Source organism: Salvelinus sp. IW2-2015, linkage group LG4p (genome assembly GCF_002910315.2).
Source record: "Salvelinus sp. IW2-2015 linkage group LG4p, ASM291031v2, whole genome shotgun sequence".
In the NCBI taxonomy this organism is placed as follows: domain Eukaryota; kingdom Metazoa; phylum Chordata; class Actinopteri; order Salmoniformes; family Salmonidae; genus Salvelinus; species Salvelinus sp. IW2-2015.
In genome coordinates, this window is record NC_036841.1 from 19,011,488 (window position 1) to 19,038,885 (window position 27,398).

The window sequence follows — 27,398 nt, forward strand, 5'->3', positions numbered from 1 at the left end:
ATGTTTTACATCACACTGTGGGATATCAGTCATACACCAAGCACTCCATTCAGGCTCTGACCCACAGCAGTGGCTCTATAGAGGGCCAGCTATAGGGCAAATGGTATCATGCACTTGTAAAGGGCTCAATTCAATCTAACCCCCATTACGGTGTTTATGCAGTTGCTTTCCCCCTATGGTTAAATAAAATCACAAATTGGTTTTGGGTGCTATGAAAACCTACTACGACTACTACTGCTGCTGCTGCTGTTGTGCGTTCAGACAGTAGTTTGCACATGTAGACACTGCCTAAACATATGCAGGTTTGACCGAATTCCAGCCTTAGGCACTGAACAACTCTATCCTGTGACTGTAATCTATTTACTTTCTTTCCGGATCAACATGTCACGGAGAACATCATTGACCAGAGTCCTAAACACAGCAGGGGCGTTGGTAAGGCCAAATGGCATGACCAGATACTCGTAGTGACCGCTGGCCGTGTTGAAGGCGGTCTTCCACTCGTCCCCTTCCCGTATCTGCACCAGGTGGTAGGCGTTCCGTAGATCCAGCTTGGAAATCACGGTGGCCCCCTGGAGCAGCTCAAAGGCAGAGGAGATGAGTGGTAGTGGTTCTTCACCGTTATGTCGTTGAGACACCGGTAGTCGATGCATGGGCGCAGGGTCTTGTAGTCGATGCACGGATGAATACTGCAGCAAGGGAGTCCCCAATTGTACACTACCGTTCAAAAGTTTGGGGTCACTTAGAAATGTCCTTGTTTTTGAAAGAAAAACATATGCTGGCCTTCTAGGCAGAGTTGCAAAGAAAAAGCCATATCTCAGACTGGCCAATAAAAATTAAATATTTAGATGGGCAAAAGAACACAGACACTGGACAGAGGAACTCTGCCAAGAAGGCCAGCATCCCGGAGTCGCCTCTTCACTGTTGACTTTGAGACTGGTGTTTTGCGGGTACACCCAGGTTAGAACTTTCACTCAATCACTATCACAACGTTACAGGTGGAGTCCCTCCTCAGTCCAGATATTATAGATGGGGAAAAAAGTATCTCCTCAGCAGTCCTACTCTGTTTGTGGTCTCCCAGACTAAAAGGTTTGTACCCTGTGGTGTCGCTCCAGCACTACTGTTCTGTACTCCTCTACTGTAGTAGTTGTTACTAACTGCCCTAACTGTCACTAACTGTCGCTACTGCCAGAGGCACTAAGGATATAGCAATCAGACTAACACATCCTGACAGGACAGATAAGAGACGAGGGAAGGAAGGAGGGAAGAAAAGTTAGCAAGGAGAGAGACAGGAAGAGGGAGGGAGGAGAGGCTCTGTTTGCTTTGAAGGTGGAGCTACCTTTACCTAATTTTACGCTTATAACCTCTGAGACATACGTGCAGGCACGCACATACGCACACACTGTCACGACTTCCACCGAAGTTGTTCCCTCTCCTTGTTCGGGCGGTGTTCGGTGGTCGAAGTCACCGGCTTTCTAGCCGCCACCGATCCATGTTTCATTTTTACTTTTGTTTTGTCTGTTTACACACCTGGTTCCCATCTCATAATTATGTTCCTTATTTAACCCTCTGGTTTCCCTTTCTGTTTTGTGCGTGATTGTATTTCGTGTATTCCGGTGTGTTGTATTTTGAGTCCTGTTTTGTTCCTTGTTTGGAACGGGATTTTGTTACGTTTTGGATTGAGTAAATCAGTGATTGTTACTCTTACCTGTGTCCTGCGCCTGACTCCTTCGCTATCYTTTAGATAGACTCTGACACACACAAAGACAAACACACATGGTCAAATGCGAACTTCCAGAGTTACTGTTGGTGTGTGGCAATGGAAAAAATTATAACTGGAATTAGAATTTCAGTTTACTTCCTGAATTGAATTCAATAAAATGCAATTGACCCCAATGCTGATGACTAGGCAATATTCCTAAATGTCACATCAATATACTAACTACATCACTCTATTGCACCCTAGTGGTGAAGGCTCCTCATTTGTACGTTCCCAATCTAGACATGAGGGATGCCACTGATGAAGGAGACATTGTGGAATATATTGGTTCTGCTGACTGACCAGGTCAGGGGCAAGTCCATATCCATTCAGTTAATCCAGGACATAACTGAAATTCCAATAAAAATGTGTTCTCTGCAGGTATACTGCCTTACTACTTGTTATAAGCATGTATGAGCCTTTTTGAAATGTTACTAACATATGTTAACATCACCTCATTTCCATGCCCTAACAGTATAATGAATATGATGTTTTCAGTCTATATGCTGTAGTGAATAAGTTAGGGTAAGATACTTTTATACTTATGTTAAACAATCACGGAGACATAAGAAAATGACCACTTTTATAATATAATATATATAATATAGTCTTGAGGCGAAAGAAACGCACACCTATTTAGGCGAGGTGCTTGAAAAACTTGAAAAATTCTAGGAGCTCAGATGACATGATTGAATAACCTAATATCCAACGTTTCAATGGACAAGCTGTCTTAATCAGGGTATAATGACAAACACTGCGGGGTGACTAGTTTATATAGTGTCAAAGGACACACACAGTTGTCTGTAATCATGGCCGGGTGTGGCCTGATATCATTGGTTAATTCTCAGATTTAAAAAAAAAGAACATACCAAAAACATGAATGGATATCATACGATGATAGATACAATTTGGCTACATAGGCCTACAGACATCAGTAGGTTTCCTGTAAAGATCAGTGTATAGAACATTATCCTCACACAAGATCAGAAGATCAAGGAAACTGATTTGACGTGTGTCAGATTGCATAGTAAATCTCAGATGCTCAGAACAAGAGTTAAGAAAAGCATGGAATGCCTGGAGCTGTTTTGCATCACCATCACATAGAGCAAAAATATCATCAATATACCGTTTCCAAATAATGATGTTAGGCAAGAAAATATTTTTGGATTGTAGCCCACATACAAATTAGCATAGTTAGGAGCCATGGGGGATCCCATAGCAGTACCCTTCGTCTGAATAAATAAATAATTTAGAAACATGAAATAGTTGTGTGTGAGTACTATTTCAGCCAATGTTATAATGCATGCACTGGAAGGTAGGTCATTAGGGTAACGTTGCAGAAGAAAATGTTCCATAGCTTTAATACCGCCCTCGTGTGGAATATTTGTGTATAATGACTCAACATCAAAAGTAACTAACAAAGTATTCTCAGGGAGAGGATTAAGAGATTCAAATAATATTGATCATACTGCTGGTGTCCTTTACAAAGGAGGTGAGATGTTCTGCAAGTGGTACAATAAAAAGGTCAACAAAGTCGATAGAGGGGCCATTACTGAATCAATGCTACAATAGGGCTTACTGGAGGTTTTGTAACATTTTAAAAATTTTAGGGTGTTAAATAGCCAAACATTTGTGTTATTTTTTGGCTATCTGACCAGAACATATATACCCATCTAGGACAGTACAGATCGTGTTCTGAAATTGGGCAGTGGGGTCACTTCTGAGTTTCTTGTAAAAGGTGTTGTCAAACAGTTGTCATGACGTTCATTCACATAAACGTTCCTTTCCATGAGTATAACCGACCCACCCTTATCAGCAGGGAGGGTAAGGACTGATGTTACAGATTGTAAATCAAACAAAGATTTTTTTTCATCCTTAGGTAAATTATGGAAAGATAAAAAGAAACGTCCCTTTTTCAGGACCCTGTCTTTCAAAGATAATTCATAAAAATCCAAATAAATTCACAGATCTCCATTGTAAAGGGTTTAAACACTGTTTCCCATGCTTGTTCAATGAACCATAAACAATTAATGAACATGCACCTGTGGAACGGTCTTAAGACACTAACAACTTACAGACGGTAGGCAATTAAAGTCACAGTTATGAAAATTTAGGACACGAAAGAGGCCTTTCTACTGACTCTGAAAAACACAAAAAGAAAGATGTGCAGGGTCCCTGCTCATCTGCGTGAACATGCCTTAGGCATGCCGCAAGGAGGCATGAGGACTGCAGATGTGGCCAGGCAATAAATTGCAATGTCTGTACTGTGAGATGCCTAAGACAGCACTACAGGGAACAGGACAGACAGCTGATCCTCCTCGCAGTGGCAGACCATGTGTAACAACACCTGCACAGGATCGGTACATCCGAACATCACACCTGCGGGACAGGTACAGGATGGCAACAACAACTGCCCGAGTTACACCAGGAACGCACAATCCCTCCATCAGTGCTCAGACTGTTCGCAATAGGCTGAGAGAGGCTGGACTGAGGGCTTGTAGGCCTGTTGTAAGGCAGGTCCTCACCAGACATCACCGGCAACAACGCCGCCTATGGGCACAAACCCACTGTCGCTGGACCAGACAGGACTGGCAAAAAGGGCTCTTCACTGACGAGTAGCGTTTTGTCTCACCAGGGGGATGGTCGGATTCACGTTTATCTCGAAGGAATGAGCGTACACCGAGGCCTGTACTCTGGAGCGGGATCGATTTGGAGGTGGAGGGTCGTCATGGTCTGGGGCGGTGTGTCACAGCATCATCGGACTGAGCTTGTTGTCATTGCAGGCAATCTCAACGCTGTGCTTACAGGGAAGACATTCTCCTCTCTCATGTGGTACCCTTTCTGCAGGCTCATCCTGACATGACCCTCCAGCATGACAATGCCACCAACCATACTCCTTGTTCCGTGTGTGATTTCCTGCAAGACAGGAATGTCAGTGTTCTGCCATGGCCAGCGAAGAGCCCGGATCTCAATCCCATTGAGCACGTCTGGGACCTTTTGGATCGGAGGGTGAGGGCTAGGGCCATTCCCCCCAAGAAATGTCCGGGAACTTGCAGGTGCCTTCGTGGAAAAGTGGGGTAACATCTCACAGCAAGWACTGGCAAATCTGGTGCAGTCCATTAGGAGAGTCACTGCAGTACTTAATGTAGCTAGTGGCCACACCAGACACTGACTGTTACTTTTGATTTTGACCAGCCCTTTGTTCAGGGACACATTATTCCATTTCTGTCTGTGGAACTTGTTCAGTTTATGTCTCAGTTGTTGAATCTTGTTGTGTAAATATTTGTATGAACATATGTCAAGTTTGCTGAAAATAAACACAGCTGAGTTTATGTATTCCTGTTTGTTCTTAAGGAGATGAACAACATATTTTTCAACAAGTCTGCAATATGTCTCCATAGCGTGATTGTGATTGGCTGGAGGTACAAAATAACTACAAAATGGAGGTACAAAATAACAAATAACTAATTACTTCTAAAAGGAGTCAGAGTATGTGCATGTGAGGAACCTACATGTTCAGTAGAAATACCACGATTAGGGGAGCTAAATTATTCCCTTAAAACGGATGTCTCTAAAAAACTTAAACATGTCTACCATAACATTGTAATCGTTGCCATGAGTTGTAGGCACAAAAGATAACCCTTTATTAAGCAAGGAGACATGGGCAGGGCTCAAACTGGCACTGGAAGCGGATGAGGCGCTGGTTGTAGAGCGTTGGTCAGACGGGGGTGGATAGAAGTAAGTGGACACCCTCCAACGTCTGTCATGGAGAGGAGGAGCAGGACCTTTTTCATCAGGGTTTCCCCAGAAGTAGACTTTGTCTTGGGTGAATTTCTTGATTTTATGCTCCTTTATTTCTGTAGACAACTTGTCCTGGAGTCGTTGATTATTTTTCATCAGTTCATTGAATATGCCATCATTTACATCTCCTTGCAGAGCTGTGCGATTCTCTTCAATCGTGTTATCCATTTCAATACAATCCTTCGTCAACTGCTCAACAGGTAATGTCATTAAATCCATAGAGCATTTGTTCAGGATGGCACACCAGCGCTCGCACAAGTCTTCCCATGCCAGATACAGTTGGGACATACTTAAGACACAGAAGTGACTGCCTGCTGTATGTATGTATGTTCCCTGTCCTGAGACAGGTTTTTTTCAGACCGTGATCGCTTGACAGCAGACTGGCTTCGTTGTTTCTCACTGAGAGATGGAAAGAGGCAGTAGCAAGTCGCTAGGCAGGTGCTGACTGACAGGACAGTGTTCATTAGGCACCAAACAGAAGAAAATGGACTGAAACAGTGAGGAACCGCCTGGACTTGTTCCAATAACAAATGCTCATTTTCATTTTTACATTGCAAAACATTTTTTTTATGTTTTCCGTTGCATCCCCTAATGAACACAACCCTGGTGGTATAGCCTAGTCTCGCTGGCAGCCCTGTTTCTACAATCAAAGCTCAAAATGGACCTTAAAAGTCACTAAAGTGAGGTTATTTTGACTTCAGTTTTTAATTTCAACAACTCATCTCCTAGAAATGCGGGCCAGTAGCTTATAGCATAATGTTCCACATAGGAATAAAACAGCCTAAGTAAGTAAATAAGTAAAATGATAGCTTTCTCTTCACCAGGCTTTAATACAGTTCAGATAGTGTGAAAAGTATATGACTAGATGTCTGAAGAAAGAAGAGAATTGTGGAGTGACAGAGACAGACAGGTACACAGCACATCAGACCAAATAGAGAACACTTAATGGCATTAGCTGGCTAATTAAAGGCTTTCACACACTTTCAAGTTATAATTTTTGCTTGCACTTTAAATATAGACCTGTGTATTTCATGAAGTAAATATTTAAGGCTAACCCGGACCAACCATCTATGTGTAAGCACTTCCCCCTGACTTCTAACCCCTGGCCGTGTGTACCTCGTCATGGAGTTTGGAGGGCACAACGCTCAATTCTAAATGTGTAGTGCATAATAGACATAGCTAACTCTCTGTGTTAGATATTTGATTCCACAAAATGTACGATATTGACCGTTATAATGAACTGGGAGGATGAATCATCAGCCTACTTTATTGTTGTGAAATTGAATGGCAGATCTTTCCAGAGCAGTTCACCTAACAGGAGGGCTTCTGATTGCAGCCAATATCAACTGACTGTGATTGGTTAAACCTCATTGTCTTACATTAGATAGCACAACTCCGTCTACATTGAAGGACTAGTGTAGCATTGGAGTGGCTCCACCTGTCGTGATACAATGGGATTGTCCTGTATGGGGTTAGGATTTGGTGTATAGTGTGGCGGGGTGCAGTACTAGTATGCTCGTGAGTAATGACACGTCTCCACATCTTCTAGTGAAACAACTTTGCAAAGTGCAGACAGGAGCAAGTCGAGATAAAACAGTAACGTAGCTCGATTGAACGAGAGTCCAACAATATCCAGATGAACAAAGGTATCCTGTGCCCACCCTACCTCACGAAAAGACAGTCTGCAGCACTTTGGAGTAGAGGATGTACAAACAAGGAGTTCTTTAGGAACATATCTCTTCTTCGACATATCCAGTCATTTCAAATGTTTTTTTGGAATGTGAGGTGAAATCACTGCAGCTGTCTCGACATTGTTGATATTCTAACGTAAGTGGGGATGAAGTATCAAAGCAATCTGCAAACATATGCACACGTGTACATATACATACAAGCTCACATACACACACACACGCCCACACAACCACAAGCATACACACACACACATGCACAAACTGTCCTTTTGCAATGAAGCCGACAGCTTAAACATAGTAAACATCAAACAAGCTTCGAAGGCTGTTCATACACACATACGGAACTTCACTCCCTTAGCGTACAGAGAAACAAAGAATCAACTGGACACTAGGGAGAAAAAAAAAAAATAATAATAATATCTTTGGCAAAAAGCAGTTTTAAAAATGAGAATGTCATTTTAACTTTGTCAACTTCAGAATATGCCAATAAAAAAAACTAAAAAAACAACAACAACTAAAACACACAGGTAAGCGAGTGGTGAGTGTCCCGACAACCGGAGTCACAGCCAGTCCAGCACTGTCTCTAGGTCCCAGGTGGACCTCTGCTCATCTTGTGGTTGGATGCTTCAGTGTGACGTTTCCCTTAAATACAGATCTACGATCAGCTCTCCCTCCCCTATTCCTAATCTTAACCATTATTGTGGAAAATGCTAAATTGAACCAAGATCAGCATCTAGGGGCAACGTCACCCTACTCCTGGTTGGATCAACATTGTTAAGTGGCTTTCCTATGTATCCTTTCTATGTACTCAAACTGCTCTCCACCAATCTTTAAGAAATGGGATAGCTATACGCAATATGGTGGCAAGGCCTATCAGTAGGCTTCAATATTGCTTTCACCTGTCCATTGATTTTGTATATGATGATTTTGATTTTGTATATTTTGAATATTAAGATCCTCACCCCTGCTATGAGGTCACAGTGAAGCACATTCTGCGGATTCATTGTGATGTCACAGAGGGAGCCGAGTGGTGTCTGTGAGGACCCACAGATGCCAGTGCACTTCCTGTGAAGCAACAGAGATAGAGGGAGAGCTGAGTCTATATGGCTCCATCAGCCACATTGGACTGTGTGTATACTATATAAGGAATGCAGGCCGGAAGCAGTGGTGCTCTCTTGTGGAAGCCTTATGTGCCTCAAGGCAAGTAAGTAATATAGGGAATAGGGATGACATTTGAGATATAGCCATATACAAATGTTCAATCACAGTGAAGTTTCTGCACTTCCTGTGAGGTCATAGAGGCAGCTGAACCCATCCTGTGATGCCACAGCCAAGTTCCTGCGCTTCCTGCGATGTCACAAAGGCAGCTGAACGCATCCTGTGATGTTACAGTGGTTTCAGTGAGAGCCCTCAGTCGATAGAGGGCTCTGGTTTAAATTGTAAACAGGACACACAGCGAGTACAGCGACAACACAGTAGCATAGAGAAAGGGGAGGGGATAGACAGTCTATAGTGGCTCCTCCTCCCCGGCCCCCTACCAAGTCCAGCAAATAATAAATAAAACGTGCCTTTGTGCCTCACCGGTGGAGGGGGGGTGGGGAAAGAGGAAAAAAAAACATAACACTGGAATTACACACACATCAGCAGATTACAACATTTCTCTCCACGTTCCTCCCTCTCGCTCACATGAGTCTGTCCTGCTCTACCTACAAACCGCTAGTAATCCAGCATCATGTACAAAGAAAAGAAAACTAGGAGAAAAAACGTCAGATGATTAGTTCGAGGTTCTCTTCCTCCTCCTCTTGATTCTTCAAGCAGCTTCCACAGACAGCACCCCCCACTGGTTCTCTAAGGCCCTACCACACCACGCAGCGGTGACCCGAGTTCATAGGGGAGCCAGTGGGGCATTGGAAGTGCTCAGCAAAGTCTGGCGAGTTGGAAAGGGTCCCGATGACACGGTATTTTGGGGGGCTGTGGGGGTCCGTCATGAGTCCTTCGTGGGCACTCTCCGGGGTTCGCACGGAACACCACACCTGAGAGAAGAAGAAAGGGTCTCCCGATAAATAAAACAGGCAGCAGCTAGATTATTCTCCTCTCTATCTTCCCAACTGTTGCATATTATACTCATTCTGTTTCCAAAATGGTGTTTTATTCGTTTGTACTCACGTTTGTACATCCACTTCTCCAACAGTAGTAATAATATTCCACTCTTACTTTCACACCCAAATGCATGTGAATTCCCTCTCATTTCACCCCCTTGTCTTATATCATGATGTAGGACCAGGAGTTCATCCTGAGAGCGTGACCTGACTAGAAAAACTCGGGCCCCTAGTTTTATAGCTTATGATGTTGTCATGCAAACCCTGAGCCCTAATCATGAGTATTTGATACGTGAACTTTATCAGGATGTGTGTAACACATCTAGTTGACACTCCCATCACCTACCTGGGCAAATCCCACAAAGAATAGTTGGTCATTGGTCAGGTTGACCGCTGGCAGCCTCTTCTCCTCACCGTTCTCCTGCACCCACGCCTGGTACGCCTGAACACAACAGGACATTTTTTTAAATAATAATAACATTATCCGCCACTCTGATGGCCCTGAGGTGAAGTAAAGTAAGACTATTGTATAGTATAATAAGAGTCACGCTGTCCAGGATCCCACCACTGACACCATGTGAAATAACACCGTAATAACTGTAGTAAAAACATCATAGTAACATGTTGTTACATAGTAGCAACTATGCAATTGCTTTATAAATACATAGCAATGGATTTGGCAGTAATGGGTTGAGCTATAACTGCTCAACCCCATTACTGTTACAAAATAACTGAACTTTACTAGTTAATAATTATTACAGTGATGAATAAGTTACTACATAGACAGTATGTGAGCAACTAAATGTAACGCATTATCAAGTAGGGAGACCTACTCACCTTATAGGCTGCCTTTAGGCCTCCGTTGTCAGCAATGTTCTCTCCCAGCGTCTGCTTGCCATTTATATGCTCCCCATTGATTGTAAACCCGTTGTACTGCTCTACCATGCATTCCGTGCGGTTCTTAAATGCTTCCACAGAGGAATTTTGCCACCACGGTCGAAGGTTCCCGTCTTTGTCGTATTCCCTGCCTGATTAAGGAAAAATCATCTTTAAAAAATGCAACATCTTTACAAACATGCACACCTAGTAATCATGTCTGTGCATGCATGCTAGTGTGCGTTGGTCAGTTGGTGTTTTTGTGAGGATGAGTCCATGAGTTCTGTGGAATCTGTTAAATGTGGACACCAACCTTGGTCATCAAAGGCATGAGTGAGCTCGTGTCCCATCACCACTCCGATCCCCCCGAAGTTCAGTGCTCTGCAGAGAATTCACATGGGGTCAGAAAAGCAAGCGAGCACACATACGTGCACATACACACACACACACTCACTTGGGGTGATCCTGAGCATAAAAGGGTGCCTGAAGGATTCCAGCTGGGAAGACAATGCCATTCTTGGTGGGCATGTAGTAGGCGTTGACTGTGGGAGGGGTCATACTCCATCTAGAAGGAAGGTGGCAGAGATGTGTATAAAATAGCAAACCTGTGAATGCTGGTGAGAATAGGATGACTAATTGTCATTCTGAAATGGGCTAAATGGAATAGTATGTGTTTGATACCGTTCCATTCATTGTGTTCAAGCCAATACAATGAGCCTGTCCTCCGTGACACCAGACAACACTGGAGCAAAACGCATCCAAATTAATGTAGTGTTTGACCAGAGTCAAATTTGTGCACTTTATAGGGAATAGAGCGCAATTCCAGATCAAATGACGATGGTGATGTTGATAATGATGATGAGTGCGGCTGATGAAGACTCACTGGTCTCTGTTGGGCGGCTTGCGGAGCTGATCGGCCATCACCCTGGCGGAGAAATTGTAGAAGTTGAGTGCGTTCTGGAAGAAGTTTTCTTCCGAGACGTCATACTGTGGAGAGAGACAGACATAGACAGAAAGACGGGCAATAAAGAATGACTCACTGATTAGAAACATTAAAAGGTGTCCTTGTCATTTCACCTTCAACTTGTTTGAAGAAATCACAGGGTTCAATGTATGGGGTTCAATGTATGGTGTTCAATCATGACACATCTCAACAAAAGGTACTAACTCACCCCATCATAAACATCATCCAGTTCTTTGGGTTCCAGGATGAAGTCAGGGAATCCAATCATGTCGTAGATGGCGTCTGCCTGAAGACCAAGAGAGCAAAAGGGATAAGAGAGGGCAAGATGGAGGAAGGGGACAAGAAACTTCCTGGTTTCAACATTTGGAGGTCTGGAAAAAGAGAGCTAACTACTGTATTGTAACCTGTAAACACATATTACTCCCTCCCTGTCCTCTCTCTCTTACATGTGCAACAGGTGTGCACAGGTATGCACGTGCGGGCGCGCGCACACACAAACACATTCTTTCACAGACATAGATAGCCTCTGGCACCCATACATAGCCTATCCAGTAGGTGACATCATCTCTGACCTTGTCTTTGGCTGCCTGACGCGTTTGTTTGTCCATCCACTTGAGGTGATCAAGAGCATCTTTGAAGGCAGTACGGATTTCATTGATCATCCCCTCTGCCTTATTGTGGGGTGAGAGACAGACATTAAATGCAAGAAAGAGGGAAAGATGATGTAGATCCTTCTTTTACAATTACACTTAGATATGGACTAAATACCCGCGGCAATCTGAACCAGCCCATCCCTCGCGAATTATCATAAAACCAAGAACACTTGCACGTGACAGTCTATTTCCAACCTGCATAAAACTACCAGTCCTTCGTCTGTGCCTCCTCTCTCTCCCCTTCCATGTCTCTCTCTTCTACTTGCCCCTCTTTTCTCTACCCAATAACAATCTCTCCAATTTAATAGCATGTTTTTTCTCTCCTTTCATCCAGTCTCTACTCTCTCTATATTTGTCTCTCCCCTCTGCAGGACAGGGAACTATTACTAAATTAGTATTTAATTCATTGTAAACATTTATAATAATTTACAGGAAATATATGAACATTATAATCTGTACAATTCATAAGCATTTATAACATTATACAAAGCATTTATAAGTATTCATAAACATTTATAAGCATTTAAAATAGATTAGTCATGAACATTTAATAATATCCTAGCAAATATAAGATGATATGATTACCTTTCATTAGGCCTACACATGGTAACCACTAGGGGACAGTCATGGATTGTTCACCATGGTAAAACACTTGAATCGACTCAAATGCAGTTGTGCGCCTATTATACTCACAATCTCTTTGCTGTGTTTATCAAACGTCGCTTTGACAAAGAGTGCTCCCAGGGCGAAGCCGAGCGTGTCATCTGTGTTCCCAATGCAGGTCTGCCATCGAGGTGTGCAGGACTGAGCGAACACACACACACAAACACACACACACACACACACACACACAACCGTGATAAGTTTCTCACCAGCTGTTTACTGTGCTGAGGCAGCACGCATTCCTTGCTATGAGCCCAAACAGTCTCACATAAAAATCACCAGGTCTCGTTACCCTGACACAGATTAAGCCTAGTCCTGGACTAAAAAGCATGCTCGACAGAGAATCTCCATTGAAATTCCTTTTGAGTCGAGGACTAGGCTTTATCTGTGTTTGGGAAACTGGCCCTTAACAAGGCATTTCCTGAAGCAGGGTTATCCCTAGGGCACTACTTTTAACCGGAGCCAAAAAGTAGGACCCTAAAAACACACCTTCTTGGTTCCATACAGGCTCTCCAGCAGCTTGTCCTGGGCGTTCTCAAAGCGCTGGTCCAGACTGGACGCTCCTTTCTGCACCAGGTTCCAGATCATGTAGTTGTTGAGCAGGCTGAGGGCGGGGAGAGACAGAAGAGACAGAGAGAAACAGGGAGAGATGGGAGGAAGAGGCAACATGAGGACAAGTTGGTGACAAGGATAAGAAAAGAAAAAGCAACTACAGTCAATGGTTGGGGCAATCCAATGACTGTGCTTCCTTATGGCCAAAACGGGTTGCAGGGACGTTATTATGAAATATTTCATGATGTTATGGTCAGGTCAGGTTGTATAAGGAATTTTGGTAACACTTTCTATGAAGGCCATATGCATAATGTAGGCCGTCATTGTAAATAAGAATTTGTTCTTAACTTACTTGCCTAGTTAAATAAAGGTAACTTTTTTTTTAAATACACAGCAATATTCAGTACCAGTCAAAAGTTGACACACCTCTTCTTTCAATGGTTTTCTTTATTTTTACTATTTTCTACATTGTAGAATAATAGAAGATATCGCAAAACTTTTAGTTGAGCAACCACTGTACATGTACATATTACCTCAACTAACCGGTGCCCCCGCACATTGACTCTGTACCGGTACCCCCCTGTATATAGCCTCGCTATTGTTATTTTACTGCTGCTCTTTAATTATTGGTTACTTTTATTTTATTTTTTTGTATGTATTTTTCTTAAACTGCATTGTTGGTTAAGGGCTTGTAAGTAAGCATTTCACTGTTGTATTCGGCACAAATTTGATTTAATTTTATTTACATGGTTGTAAAAGAGACCCCTTAATTGTAATCTGGTTATATGAAGTCTTGTTAATAAGAAAACGAGTTTACAATCAGAAAATCAAGAGAAAAAGACTTGCCAAATGTTCTCCTATGGGGTGTATTATAGCAGGTTCGTGTTTTTTGTCCTGAATCTTGTTCTGGAGGCAGCTCTGCGGAATTGTCAGTTGCTGGCGCAGCCACAAAGTCAGTACATTTTAAACCTAACCTTGTGTAGCAAAAATCGCACAGTTCTGCCTCCAGGACAAGACATGACAAAAAAACGGGAGTGCAGGAGTTTTTCCTTGTCAGGTCATCCGGTCAGGAAAAACCTCTGTCCCTTAATATGGTGCATGGCTGCCGATTCAGCTATGTCACAATGTGTTACGGATGGACCTTGGAGTATTTCCTGACCACGTGACCTGACCTTTGGCTGACGGGGGATAAGTACGACCAGGTTGAGTTCCGTCCAGGTCCTTACCTGCGCTCGGTCTTGTTGATCAGGTCAGACACCTGCTGCAAGTACTCTTTGGCATATAGCACAACAGGCTCTGTGTCGTTCAGTTCCAGAGGGGACAGGGCAGAGGACAGGTAGTCCAGCCAGTCCACTGCCGGAGCCAACAGCTGAGGACGAGAGAGGTTAGAGGTCAGGGGTCAACCTTATGAAAAAGACAGTTCAACACAAAAACAATGTTTTTAGACATTTTCAGAAGTCAAAAGTGTCCCACATAACTGCATCTTTTCATTTAGACACAATTTTGTATCTATTCAATTCACGAGGCATATTGTTGGATCCACACAACAGATCTCAACATTGTTTTGTTTTTTAAGCAGTGGGAATTCCCTCCATATAGATGGTGGACTAACCACAATACCATCTGGCAAGAACAGTAGACTGCATTTCAGACTGAAACAGTCTGACAAACTTACATTTTTTTGTGTGATTTAGGCTACATTCCAATTCTCTACACTTCTCCCGAAGTTTGCACTAATACACTGGTGTAAGGAATATGGTGGACATTCCCTCCAGCCATGCTTGATCCAATCCAATGATTTTAAATGCATTAGTGGGAGTGAACAAGTGCACACTTTTGGAGAAGGGTAGAGAATCTGAACGCAACCTTTGATTTGTAAACTATTCCTTCAAACTGAACCAAATGATCCATAATATTTAGACAGAGAGAGAGCGAGAGCGAGAGACAAAACAGTGAGGACCCTGCAGCCCTCATATATTTGCATTCCAGGTCCCAGACGCAATCACAGCCGCCCCTATCCTGGAGGGTCTGTAGGGGTATTACAGTAAAATCCTCAGCCCTCATCCTCAGACCCACATCCCACTGCTTTAATCCAGAACGTGGGAGCCGAGCACAGAGCAGGGAGGGAGAAAGATGATGGGATGGAGGCTGTTGTCTAGTTGTTTGGTCTTTAATGCACAAAAAAAGTACAGTAAATACTAACTTGCCTAGTTAAATAAAGGTTAAATAAAATTGTACAAATATAGTATGACTACCTGTTTTTTCTGACAATCCTTATGATGCATTGTAACATGTTTAAGAATTAGTGTTGTCACAATACCAGAATTTTGACACAATATATATTACCGCCACAACAACAGTCACGAGCCATGACTGCCGTCAAATTCCATGTGACCGTAACTAAGCATCTCCAAAACTGCATTCTGATGCGGGTAGCTAATGGCCTGGAACTCAACGCTCTATTGTCTATTCCCTCTGACATCAATGCAAATGCAATCGAAAATTAAATCAAACACTTCATGAGAGCCCTGGCATTCAGAGTTTAAGCGGGATAGGATCACCTGTTGGGCAACGAGAGCCAGCTTCTCAAAGCTGCTTGATGCATGGAATGAAATAAGTGTTCCTATTAACCCATGTTGCCAACATTTCTATAGGTTATGCTATGCAATTATGTGAGAAAACAGAGTTTTGATGGCCTCTATTAAAAAGAGGAGGATCCCACTAGTTTTCTATAGCCTAGGCATACTATATTTATTTCTCAACTTTCCTAAAATAAAGCACATTACCTACCTGGCTGGCATGAAAATGAACAGTGGGAAAAGCGTTGTCGGATGTATAATTATGGCCCACTCTAAATAAAAAATGATTCTACACATACAGTACCAGTCAAAAGTTCAGACACACCTAGTCATTCAAGGGTTTTTCTTTATTTTTTACTATTTTCTACATTGTATAATAATAGTGAAGACATCAAAACTATGAAATAACACACATGGAATAATGTACTAACCAAAAAAGTGTTAAACAAATCAAAATATATTTTATATTCTTCAAAGTAGCCACCCTTTGCCTTGATGACAGCTTTGCACACTCTTAGCGCCGCCCTCTGGTGACAGGTGGAACCATGACAGTACCCCCCCTTCTAGGAGCGGCTCCAGCCGCGGAGCCAGGGCTACCACCATGAGTCCCGGATCCAGGATGTCTAGGTCAGGCACCCACGCTCGATCCTTGGCCGGGAGGCCGTAGCCCTCCCAGTCCACCAGGTACTGCAGGGTGCCTCGGACCCGACGAGCCTCCAACAGACGCAGGACAGTGTAGGCCCGCCGTCCATCAACAAGTCGAGGAGGCGGAGGGGCAGGTGTGGGGGGAGAGAAGAGACTGGTCCTTACCAGCTTGAGACGGGAGACATGGAAGGATGGACAGACCCTCATAGACCTGGGAGGCTGGAGACGATAGGTGACTGGGTTGATGCAACTCAGGATCTTGAATGGTCCTATGTAGCGTGGAGCGAGCTTCCGCAAGTCCACCTTTAAGGGAAGAACACGGGTGGAGAGCCACACTCGTTGACCAGGTCGGAGGAGCCTGTACAGGCCTTTGGTGTCAGTTTGCCTGGTGTTGGTGTCAGGCAGATGAGAAGAGCAAGGAGGATCACTCTCTGATCCAGGTGCTGCGACATCGTCGAATGACGAATGACCAAAAGTTGGTCACTCACTCACTCCTCCAATGACATGCCATCCTCCCAGCAGCTAGCTAGCTAAGTTCGGTGTTTTTAGCTTGCTAAATAAATACGCTAGCCCAGGGGTGTCAAACTCAACACATGGTCCATATTGAAAAAACACAATGAATTCACGGGACAGATTTTTTTTTTAAACATGCAACTGCGACCCAAACTGGACAGTAGCCTAGCTAGGACCTTGGCATGTGTCTGTACACTTTCCCATCCACTGCGGACTGTAAATGGGACACACCGATGCGAGCGCATCAGGCTGTAATATCATATAGTAGATGACTCAACTGTTGACTCATTTGTACTCGCTTGTGTGTCCTATTTGGCCCCCGGCCCTTGTGTTTGACACGTGCGCTAGCCTGTTAGCCTGCGCTAGCCCTTGCTAGCTTGATTGTATTGACATTCCCAGCCTTAGCTAAAGTCGTCCGTTTTTGTTCAAAATATTGAGTCATTGAACCTGAAACAGTGCATCCAGAATGGAGGCAGCAAACAAAGTACCAGGCCAGCTGTGATTTACAACCTGATAAAAATATGTTTGGACTACCAAGAAATGTATTGGTGAATTATATGAATCATGCATTGAACTGCATCCATCTATTCTGCCAATAAATGTTTTACTTCACATCATGGAATTTGGAGTTAAATAGAAGCTATTTTTAAAACCTGTTTTTAAGCATGAACTGGGAATTTGATATTATTTACTGATGTTATGATTGTCTGCAAAGTAGTTAGAACGCTGTCAGTTCGACTTGAATTGTTACCCAGAAATGATTTGATATTTGGGTCCACTTTTGAGGTCCGAAATATACCCTTTAATTCAAGTGTCCTTGCACTTAACACCGTTTTTTGATTTTTTGATTATCGGTATTTAGCGATGTGATGGAGTTTCCAGATCATGTGGCCACTGTATTGATACAAATAATCCTTATTCTGCCATGTAGGCATATGCTACTTTGTACTTAACTTTTAATTGAGGTTTAGGGCCTTTCCATCTACCCGAAGACGGTTGTCATTATCATCGCTAACGGTTACACAAAGTGGTAAACATATGCGCACCGCACCCTCACAGAAAGGGGCATTCCAGTATGGTTGCCTCTTCAGAAAGTTGCAGGGAATACAATGCATTCTGTTAATGTCTTATGATAAACTTTGACAAATACATTTTTCTAATAAGTTCAATACATTTAGTTGACTTGCAAACGTGAGACACATTTGATAGAAGAACCGTTTCGGTGTAATGTGCAACACTAGTAAGGATAGGATCATAGTAGCTCCCATTCATTTACAGTATGTCTATGTATTCCGGAGTTGTAGTAGAAAAGGTTAGGGGCCTGTCGTGTCATCATTAAAAGCTTTGCTCATCGATCGCTTACTCCCCATTTAAGTTGTTTTTTGCAACAGACAACGAAAATGTGTGTTTCTTATTGGACAAGTCCTGCTAGTCTTTCCTGTTTTAATCCATTTGCTTCTGTTTGGTGCCAAATGAACATGACCCTGGAGATGTAATGTAATGATCCAGTGTTTAGAACCATCAGAAACAGAACAAAGGATCTACGACATTGCCATTCAAAGTCATGCCTTATCAACTCGACTGTGTTTGCAGGCTTAAGATTAACAGACTGATTTTCTAGAGTTATTACATTCAAATCTCAGAGGAATACACCATCTACCCATTACACTGATTCAACCCATTCTACAAATGATGACTTTCAATTCCTATGAAACAGAGAACCATCTCAACTGTCTCTCCATTCATTCAATCTCTGTTTGTTGATGAAAAGCTCCTCCATGTCCACCAACCACTAGCATTCCCTCCACCGTCTCTCTGCAGTTCTGCTGCTGCCTTGGAGATAGAAGGGCTTAGCAACAGCTCTTGGCAACAGTCACCTTGGCAACCAGGGGAACATTCAAAAACAAAAAAAGAGGACTGCAGGAGAGGCAGAGTAGAATAGTCCTCGGAGGAGGGATACAACACAGACTAAGGTGTGAAGATGCTTTCAGAAGGTGGTGGTGAGTTGGTGTGGGATAGGCTGTGAGAAAAAGCCATGCATGTTTTGACACTGTAATGGAGACAGAAGAAAATGTGGGAACAGACTGTATTTGATTAAGAACAAACTTTACAGCCTGATCTGATGGCATGGGGTTCTGATCCACTCAAAATCCACCTCACAAAAAATCCACCTCACATATGTACCTCTCTCTCTCATACATACTCACATCCAAGTAACTGCTTGCACATGGAAGTGCACATGTTCTCTCTGTAATCCCCCACCTAACAGACACATACACACCTGCAGTTCGGCGATGGTGATCTTGTGGTAGATCTTCTCCTCATCGCGAAGTTCGTCCGGCGGTACGGTGATGTTGGCGAGCGCCGTTTCAAAGTCTAGGATCTGCTGCATCTGGCTTTGTGTGGAGTTCTTATCCCCCCCCAATAGCAGGCTCAGCTCCACCATGTAGTCCAGATATGCCTTCAACACCTGGGAGGGGACACAGGATTAAGCTCAGGGTCGTGTTCACTTGCCACCAAATGGAAGACAACGGTGCAAAGCAGAGTGAAACGGGGAGGTACAATCTGAATTTGCTCAATGAGAAACGCCCGTTTTCGTTTTTCATTGCAAATCCTCCACCTGGATTTTGTTTTAGGCCTGCTACAGTAATTATGACATCTTCCGGAGGACTTCCTCCAACCTCTCAGAGCTCTTGCAGCATGAACTGATATGTTGTCCTCCCAATAAAAGGATCAGATAATGCATCTAGTACTGAAAGCATAAGCTACAGCTAGCTAGCACTGGAGTGCATAAAATGTGGTGAGTAGTTAGCTCAAAAAGAGAGAAAGACAATAGTTGAACAGTTTGAACAAAGAGAGAGTGAGAGTTATCTATATTTCATAGTATTTTTTTCTTCATTTTCATTTACTTAGCTAGTGTCAAATGTAGCTAGCTAGTTTAGCCTACTTAAACACCTGGCTCAAACAGAGAGTGATGCTGTGTTAGCTAGCTGGCTATGGCTATCCAACACTGTCAAGGTAAGCTTTTGGTGGATTAATGTATTGCCACCGGGGCTCGCTGATGTAACTGCTAAACTGATTGCTGCGGACTACACTGTACTGCATGATTGTAGCGGGTTTACTAACGCGTTAGTTCTAGTAGCTATGTTGACTATGAATTGACAATGATGTTTTGTTGTCAATTCTTTCTAGTTTGTTGTAATGTGACCACCACCCTGCTAAAATATGCTGGGTTGGGTCAGAGAGATTTGTGACAGGCTATAGGGTAAATTAGGAGGGTAAATTAGAATGGAACAACAAGATACACGTCAACGTTTAGATAAACAGATAATGGATGACCCCCTCCACAGAATCCTGTGCAGATACATACGGAGGGGAAGCCGCCATCTTCTGCAGACAGTACATGTATGGTGACATGATGATATTTTGTGTTTTAATGATGTTGAAATGCTGAACGAAATTCCTAAGCTTTGGAAAATAAATAAACTGGGGAAGACAGGCTCATAGTAATCGCTGGAACAGAATTAATGGAATGGTATCCAACAAATCAAACACATGGTTTCCAATTCCAGACATTATTTTGAGCCGTCCTCCACTCAGCAGCTTCCTGTGACAGTAATTTACTGTATTTTAATTTATTATGGTACCTCATGTTGACAGCCATAGGTAGGAAAAGACCACACATGTACTGGCTGGCCCCCACCCACCTGATCTTTACTCACCTTCTCATTGGCTGTCTTGTTGAGGTAATAGTCCCGCGAGGGGAGGAACAGCCCCGATTGATCCACCTGGCAGAAATGCATCAAGAGGTGAGCAAACAAACCAATCATAAGGGAGAATGAATTGCAGTGTGCGGAGTCCATTCACTATCATATTCGGCACCTGTTATTATACAAAAGCTTAAAATGTGTGTGTGTGTGTGTGCGCATGTGCACGTGCATGCGTACGTCTGTCTACGTGTGCCCGCGTGTGTCTGTCTGTGTCTATGCATGCATGCCTATATGTTTGTTTGTGTATGCTAGAACATGTGTTTTCATTTCAAAAGAGCCAGAGCAGCTGACCTGGATGACGTTACTGTTGGAGTTCTTGGGGTCCACGCTGACTCCGATGGTGAAGAAGGGCTGGGCACGGTAGGGGCCCGACACTGTCTTCAGCACCTCCATGAAGTTGTCCTTCTCCCAGGGCCCTGTGATGTTCCAGCCACCTGTCTGCAAACACACACATACAGACACACACGCTAGAGAGACTCAACGAATACAGAAAAGAGCTGCTATTTTTATGGCAACACTTTGTTCAACACCTTTATAAGCCAACAAAAATGTGTGTTCTTCTTACTTCCACTCACACGACAACCAGCACTGCAGCTGCAATGAATGAGTATTGCAAAGTGTTTCCGATAAGCTTGTGCTGTTATTATTAGCGGCTTGTGCCTTTAAAAAAAATGGTATATTTCACGTTCTATGGTCATAGGAGTAACAACATGAATTGGTGCATGAGTGGTACTTGAGTTTCGCCATCAGCTGGAAGACTGTGTCCCCTTTTCTCAGCGGACGGAGGGAGAGCGAAGGGACTGTAAGTCGGGGTGAGACACAGCCGCACCGCTGCTCCCTCCCTCCTCTCAGACAGACCATAAGATGCCAATAAAATGAAATATTATATATACAGTGGGGAGAACAAGTATTTGATACACTGCCGATTTTGCAGGTTTTCCTACTTACAAAGCATGTAGAGGTCTGTCATTTTTATCATAGGTACACTTCAACTGTGAGAAAAAATCCAGAAAATCACATTGTATGATTTTTAAGTAATTAATTTGCATTTTATTGCATGACATAAGTATTTGATCACCTACCAACCAGTAAGAATTCCGGCTCAAGAACTACAGGAAACGTATGATCTCTGTAATTGCAAACTAAGGTTTCTGTACCAAATATTCAGTTCTGCTTTTCTGATGTATCAAATACTTATGTCATGCAATAAAATGCAAATCAATTAATTAAAAATCATACAATGTGATTTTCTGGATTTTTGTTTTAGATTCCTTCTCTCACAGTTGAAGTGTACCTATGATAAAAATTACAGACCTCTACATGCTTTGTAAGTAGGAAAACCTGCAAAATTGGCAGTGTATCAAATACTTGTTCTCTCCACTGTATATATATACATACATACATACATACATACATACAGTTGAAGTCGGAAGTTTACATACACTTAGGTTGGAGTCTCGTTTTTCTCATTTTTCAACAACTCCACAAATTTCTTCTTATCAAACTATAGTTTTGGCAAGTCAGTTAGGACATCTACTTTGTGCATGACACAAGTCATTTTTCCAACAATTGTTTACAGACAGATTATTTAACTGATATTTCACTGTATCACAATTCCAGTGGGTCAGAAGTTTACATACACTAAGTTGACTGTGCCTTCAAACAGCTTGGAAAAATCCAGAAAATTATGTCATGGCTTTAGAAGCTTCTGATAGGCTAATTGACATAATTTGAGTCAATTGGAGGTGTACCTGTGAATGTATTTCAAGGTCTACCTTCAAACTCTGTGCCACTGTTTGACATCATGGGGAAATCAAAAGAAATCAGCCAAGACCTAATTTTCATTTTTGGGAGCAATTTCCAAACGCCTGAGGGTACCACGTTCATCTGTACAAACAATAGTACGCAAGTATAAACACCATGGGACCACGCAGCCGTCAAACCGCTCAGGAAGGAGACGCTTTCTGTCTCCTAGAGATGAACGTACTTTGGTGCGAAAAGTGCAAATCAATCCCAGAACAACAGCATTCTGAAGATGCTGAAAGAAACAGGTACAAACGCATCTATATCCACAGTAAAATGAGTCCTATATCGATAACCCTAACCTGAAAGGCTGCTCAGCAAGGAAGAAGCCACTGCTCCAAAACCGCCATAAAAAAGCCAGACTACGGTTTGCAATTGCACATGGGGACAAAGATCGTACTTTTTGGAGAAATGTCCTCTCGTCTGATGAAACAAAAATAGAACTGTTTGGCCATAATGACCATCATTATGTTTGGAGGGAAAAGGGGGACGCTTGCAAGCTGAAGAACACCATCCCAACCGTGAAGCACGGGGGTGGCAGCATCATGTTGTGGGGGTTGCTTTGCTGCAGGTGCACTTCACAAAATAGATGGCTTTATGAGGATGGAAAATTATGTGGATATATTGAAGCAACATCTCAAGACATCAGTCAGGAAGTTAAAGCTTGGTCGCAAATGGGTCTTCCAAATGGACAATGACCCCTAGCATACTTCCAAAGTTGTGGCAAAATGGCTCAAGGACAACCAAGTCAAGGTATTGGAGTGGCCATCACAAAGCCCTGACCTCAATCCTATAAAAAATTTGTGGGCAGAACTGAAAAAGCATGTATGAGCAAAGAGGTCTACAAACCTGACTCCGTTACACCAGCTCTGTCAGGAGGAATGGGCCAAAATCTACACAATCTATTGTGGGAACCGTGTGGAAGGCTACCTGAAATGTTTGACCTAAGTTAAACAATTTAAAGGCAATGCTACCAAATACTAATTGATTGTATGTAAACTTCTGACCCACTGGGAATGTGATGAAATAAATAATTCTCTCTACTATTATTCCGACATTTCACATTCTTAAAATAAAGTGGTGATCCTAACTGATCTAAAACAGGAAATTTTTACTAGGATTTACTAGGATTAAATGTCAGGAATTATGAAAAACTGAGTTTAAATGTATTTTGGTAAGGTGTATGTAAACTTCCGACTTCAACTGTATATATAGATATATATTATGCTCACTTAGCTGTGCCTCACAAGTAGTACAACAAATTATCTGTTACCAGTGTGATCATATACAGTGGTCTGAGAAGATCAATATTGGCAGGGCAATTCAAGCATAGCCAATATGCAGTGATAATGTACTGTGTCTATAGCCTACTACACAAACCTCATTGCTACAGAACTGTTTTTCATTTATTAATGTTGCATAGGCTTGCATTTTGACTTAGAAAGGGATCTTGACTCAGAAAAGGTTGGTGGCCACTGTCCTAGAGGGAGTTTCCATATACAAGCCATTCCCTTTCAAATCCTTGAAGGATACAAACTTTTGGAGAAATTAGAGATTATTGGGATGCAACCTGTGTGTGTGTGTGTGTGTGGGGGTGGTGTGTGTGCCGTGTTGTGTGTGTGTGTGTGTGTGTGTGTGGTGTGTGTGTGTGTGTTGTGTGTGTGTGTGTGTGTGTGTGTGCTGTGCTGTGTGTGAAGGGGGCGGGGGTCTGAAGCAACGTGCTTTTGCGATGAGGTCAATGAGGGGCGTGGCTCCCAGCTCCTCGATGCGCTGCTCGTTGAGACAGGACAGGTAGTAGAACTGAGTCTTCTTCTCGGCATCACTGCTGGAGTTGAACGTGCCGTTCTCTAAAGAAGTAGAAAAAAAGAGGGGGAGGGAAGAAGATGAAAAGTTGGATGAGGAGGAGGAGAACAGAGGCTAATGTGATTGTGTGACATGCTGACCAAACCGGACGCATGCATGTTGATTTTGTACCCCCACACCAGACACGATCAGGACACGCAGGTTGAAATATCAAAAACAAACTCTGAACCAATTATATTCATTTGGGGACAAGTTGAAAAGCATTAAACATGTATTGCAATTTAGCTAGCTAGCTTGCTGTTGCTAGCTAATTTGTCCTGGGATATAAACATTGGGTTGGTATTTTAACTGAAATGCACAATGTCCTCTACTCCAACAATTAATCCACAGATAAAACGGTAAACCGGGGGGAGCTGGTGAGCAGCAACATGTAAAGACGCGTTTTCTCGGTGCTCCGATCCAGGGCGAACAATTTACTATTAATACCTCCCCACCATGTTAATTTTGTAACAATTTGGAATCAAACCCAATTTTCTAATCTGTCTTTTTTTCCCTGAAATATTTGGCCTTCTAATCGTAAAATGTCGAGACAATAACAGGCCGTGGGCCACAAAGGAGCAGGCCTCTGCTGAAGCCTCGGGCTCAGCTGACACGGACTCTGATCCCCCCGAACTAGCCATGGTAATGCGGCTATCATTACATCTGAACAGACTGTGCTGGCTAAGGTGGAGTCATTATCCACTGACCTATCCGCACAAATAGCTATTCTTGCCACCGAGGTCAACATAAAGTTCGACTCCGTTAACAAAGACTTGGCGCGACATGACACCCGTCTGAATAGCGTGGTAGATGGTGCAAATATTTACTCAGACAAAGTGGTGACACTGGAAGAGCAAGTCACCCAGCTATCATCAGATGTCGTCAAACTCACTTCCAAGGTCGAGGACCTTCAGAACGGACAGCGCCGGTGGAACGGTCGCATTTTCGGCGTGAGAGATGGACTCGAGACCGTAGGCGGAATGCGGCCTACCCTGTCCATAGCTAAACTGCTACAGGAAATTCTTGGCCTCGATTACGCCCCCACCCTTGACCGTGCGCACAAAAGCATACAGTCTGCACCAAAGAATGGGTATCCGCCCAGACCCATAGTAGTTCAATTCCACTACCTTCAGGAGAAGGAGGATGTCTTCCGTAAGGCAGTGCGAGCGGCTCCCATCACCCACGACAGCCAGAATATTCACATTTACCCGGACTACACGGCGGCAGTCATGAAGAAGAGGTCAGTCAACGAGGTGAGGGGGCTCCTACATCGCTGTCTGGACACCAAGTTCGGCATTCTTTACCCAGCTGTACTGAAGATCACTACTCCCTTCTTAGACCCAACCAAGGCCAAAGAATACTACATCCACAGGAGGACAGGCAACACTGCTCTAGCCATGCTAACGCGACCAAGGACCAACTAGTGAATTCATATCTTGATTAGAAACGTGCCTCCACCCTGCTGCCCCCCCAAAAAATGAATCCAGTAACTTAACGCTATGAACAAGGATGGTATGTATAGGGTGACATATTCTGACAAGGACAATATAGTTTAAATAGCATTTTATTTACAATACATGGCACAATTAGCTTTTACCAACTAGCTGGTGCTGTACTGCAACGGTACTAGGTGGCAGGGTAATAATTAGCCAAGTTGCTACCTAAGGGGGACGACGACATATACCCCTAGGGGGGCGACATATACCACATTTTATATATACAGTGGGGAGAACAAGTATTTGATACACTGCCGATTTTGCAGGTTTTCCTACTTACAAAGCATGTAGAGGTCTGTAAGTTTTTATCATAGGTACACTTCCAACTGTGAGAGACGAATCTAAAACAAAAATCCAGAAAATCCACTTGTATGATTTTTAGTAATTAATTTGCATTTTATTGCATGACATAAGTATTTGATACATCAGAAAAGCAGAACTTAATATTTGGTACAAAACCTTTGTTTGCAATTAAGGATCATATGTTTCCTGTAGTTCTTGACCAGTTTGACACACTGCCGCAGGGCCATCCTCCTCATCAGACCTTCTCCAGATCTTTCAGGTTTCGGGGCTGTCGCTTGGCGCATACGGACTTTCAGCTCCCTCCAAAGATTTTCTATTGGGTTCAGGTCTGGAGACTGGCTAGGCCACTCGGACGTGAGATGCTTCTTACGGGAGCCACTCCTTAGTGCCCTTGGCTGTGTGTTTCGGGTCGTTGTCATGCTGGAAGACCAGCCACCACGCATCTTCCATGCTCTTTCACTGAAGGAAGGAGGTTGTTGGCCAAGATCTCGCGATACATGGCCCCATCTATCCTCCCCTCAATACGGTGCAGTCTACTGTACCCTTTGCAGAAAGCATCCCCAAAAGAATCCGATGTTTCCACTCCTATGCTTCACGTCGTCTTCCGCGGATATTGGTTTTCTTGGTTGTTGACTCTACCTTCTTTCTTCCTTCCCAAACACTGGCGAGCTGCGAGTGTAGACCAAACGAAAGCTCTATTTTTGTGCTTCATCAGACCACACTGGACCTTCTCCCATTCCTTCCTTCTGAATCATCCAGATGGTCATTGGAATACTTCAGACCGAGGCCATGGCACCATGCGCTGGCTTGAGCGGCGGACCTGTGCTGTGCGCTGGCCGGATTTTGTCAATCCGACAGCGAACTTGCATGTTGTTTACTAATGGTTTTACTATATGCAGGCTCGTCCCTTCGCGCTCAAGCTTGCTCTCTCGCGTCCATTTCACCTGTTGAGCCGTGTCGTAATCGGGCCCTCGCCATCCTCCACATCCTTCTGCTCCTAGATCAATTGAAGTGCCACCCGAGGTGAGTCTTGCATGGAGCCCACACGAAACAGACCGAGGGTGAGACTTTGACGTTCAGCATTGAACTCTCCATTTCTTTATTTCTATATAATTTCCCGCCAACAGTTGTTGCCTTCTCACCAAGCTGCTTGCTATTGTCTCGTTGCCCCCCGCCTTGTGCAGGTCTACAATTTTACCCTGATGTCCTTCTCACAGCTCCCTGGGTCTTGCGCATTGTGGAGGAGTTGGATCTTGTTTGATTGAGTGTGTGGACAGGTGTTCTTTATACACACAGTATGAAGTTCAAATAGTGCAGGTTAATACGTGCGTCATGGTCGCTGAGACATGCGCGGGCTTCTTACAGAAAACTCAACATTGCTTCTGTGAGCCG

At 43.4% G+C, this 27,398-nt stretch overlaps 1 protein-coding gene across 2 annotated transcripts in view; it reads right to left on the reverse strand.

Annotated features, from left to right (window-relative positions):
- Positions 1 to 6,367: 6,367 nt before the first annotated feature.
- LOC111960649 (endothelin-converting enzyme 2-like) overlaps positions 6,368 to 27,398 on the reverse strand; it is a 62,760-nt gene continuing 41,729 nt past the window's right edge. The window contains exons 6-20 of one of the 2 annotated variants that reach the window (XM_023982756.2): positions 24,088 to 24,212; positions 20,854 to 21,000; positions 20,515 to 20,580; positions 19,074 to 19,262; positions 14,282 to 14,424; positions 12,993 to 13,107; positions 12,534 to 12,644; positions 11,760 to 11,858; positions 11,396 to 11,473; positions 11,107 to 11,210; positions 10,678 to 10,788; positions 10,537 to 10,604; positions 10,185 to 10,375; positions 9,694 to 9,789; positions 6,368 to 9,281 (exon numbers count right to left, since the gene is read on the reverse strand). In XM_023982756.2, the coding sequence (XP_023838524.1) occupies positions 9,105 to 9,281; positions 9,694 to 9,789; positions 10,185 to 10,375; positions 10,537 to 10,604; positions 10,678 to 10,788; positions 11,107 to 11,210; positions 11,396 to 11,473; positions 11,760 to 11,858; positions 12,534 to 12,644; positions 12,993 to 13,107; positions 14,282 to 14,424; positions 19,074 to 19,262; positions 20,515 to 20,580; positions 20,854 to 21,000; positions 24,088 to 24,212 (1,820 nt within the window). In that variant the 3' untranslated portion in view covers positions 6,368 to 9,104. Of the gene's footprint in view, positions 9,282 to 9,693; positions 9,790 to 10,184; positions 10,376 to 10,536; positions 10,605 to 10,677; positions 10,789 to 11,106; positions 11,211 to 11,395; positions 11,474 to 11,759; positions 11,859 to 12,533; positions 12,645 to 12,992; positions 13,108 to 14,281; positions 14,425 to 19,073; positions 19,263 to 20,514; positions 20,581 to 20,853; positions 21,001 to 24,083; positions 24,213 to 27,398 lie in introns of both variants that reach the window. The other variant, XM_070438525.1, reaches the window with a different exon arrangement.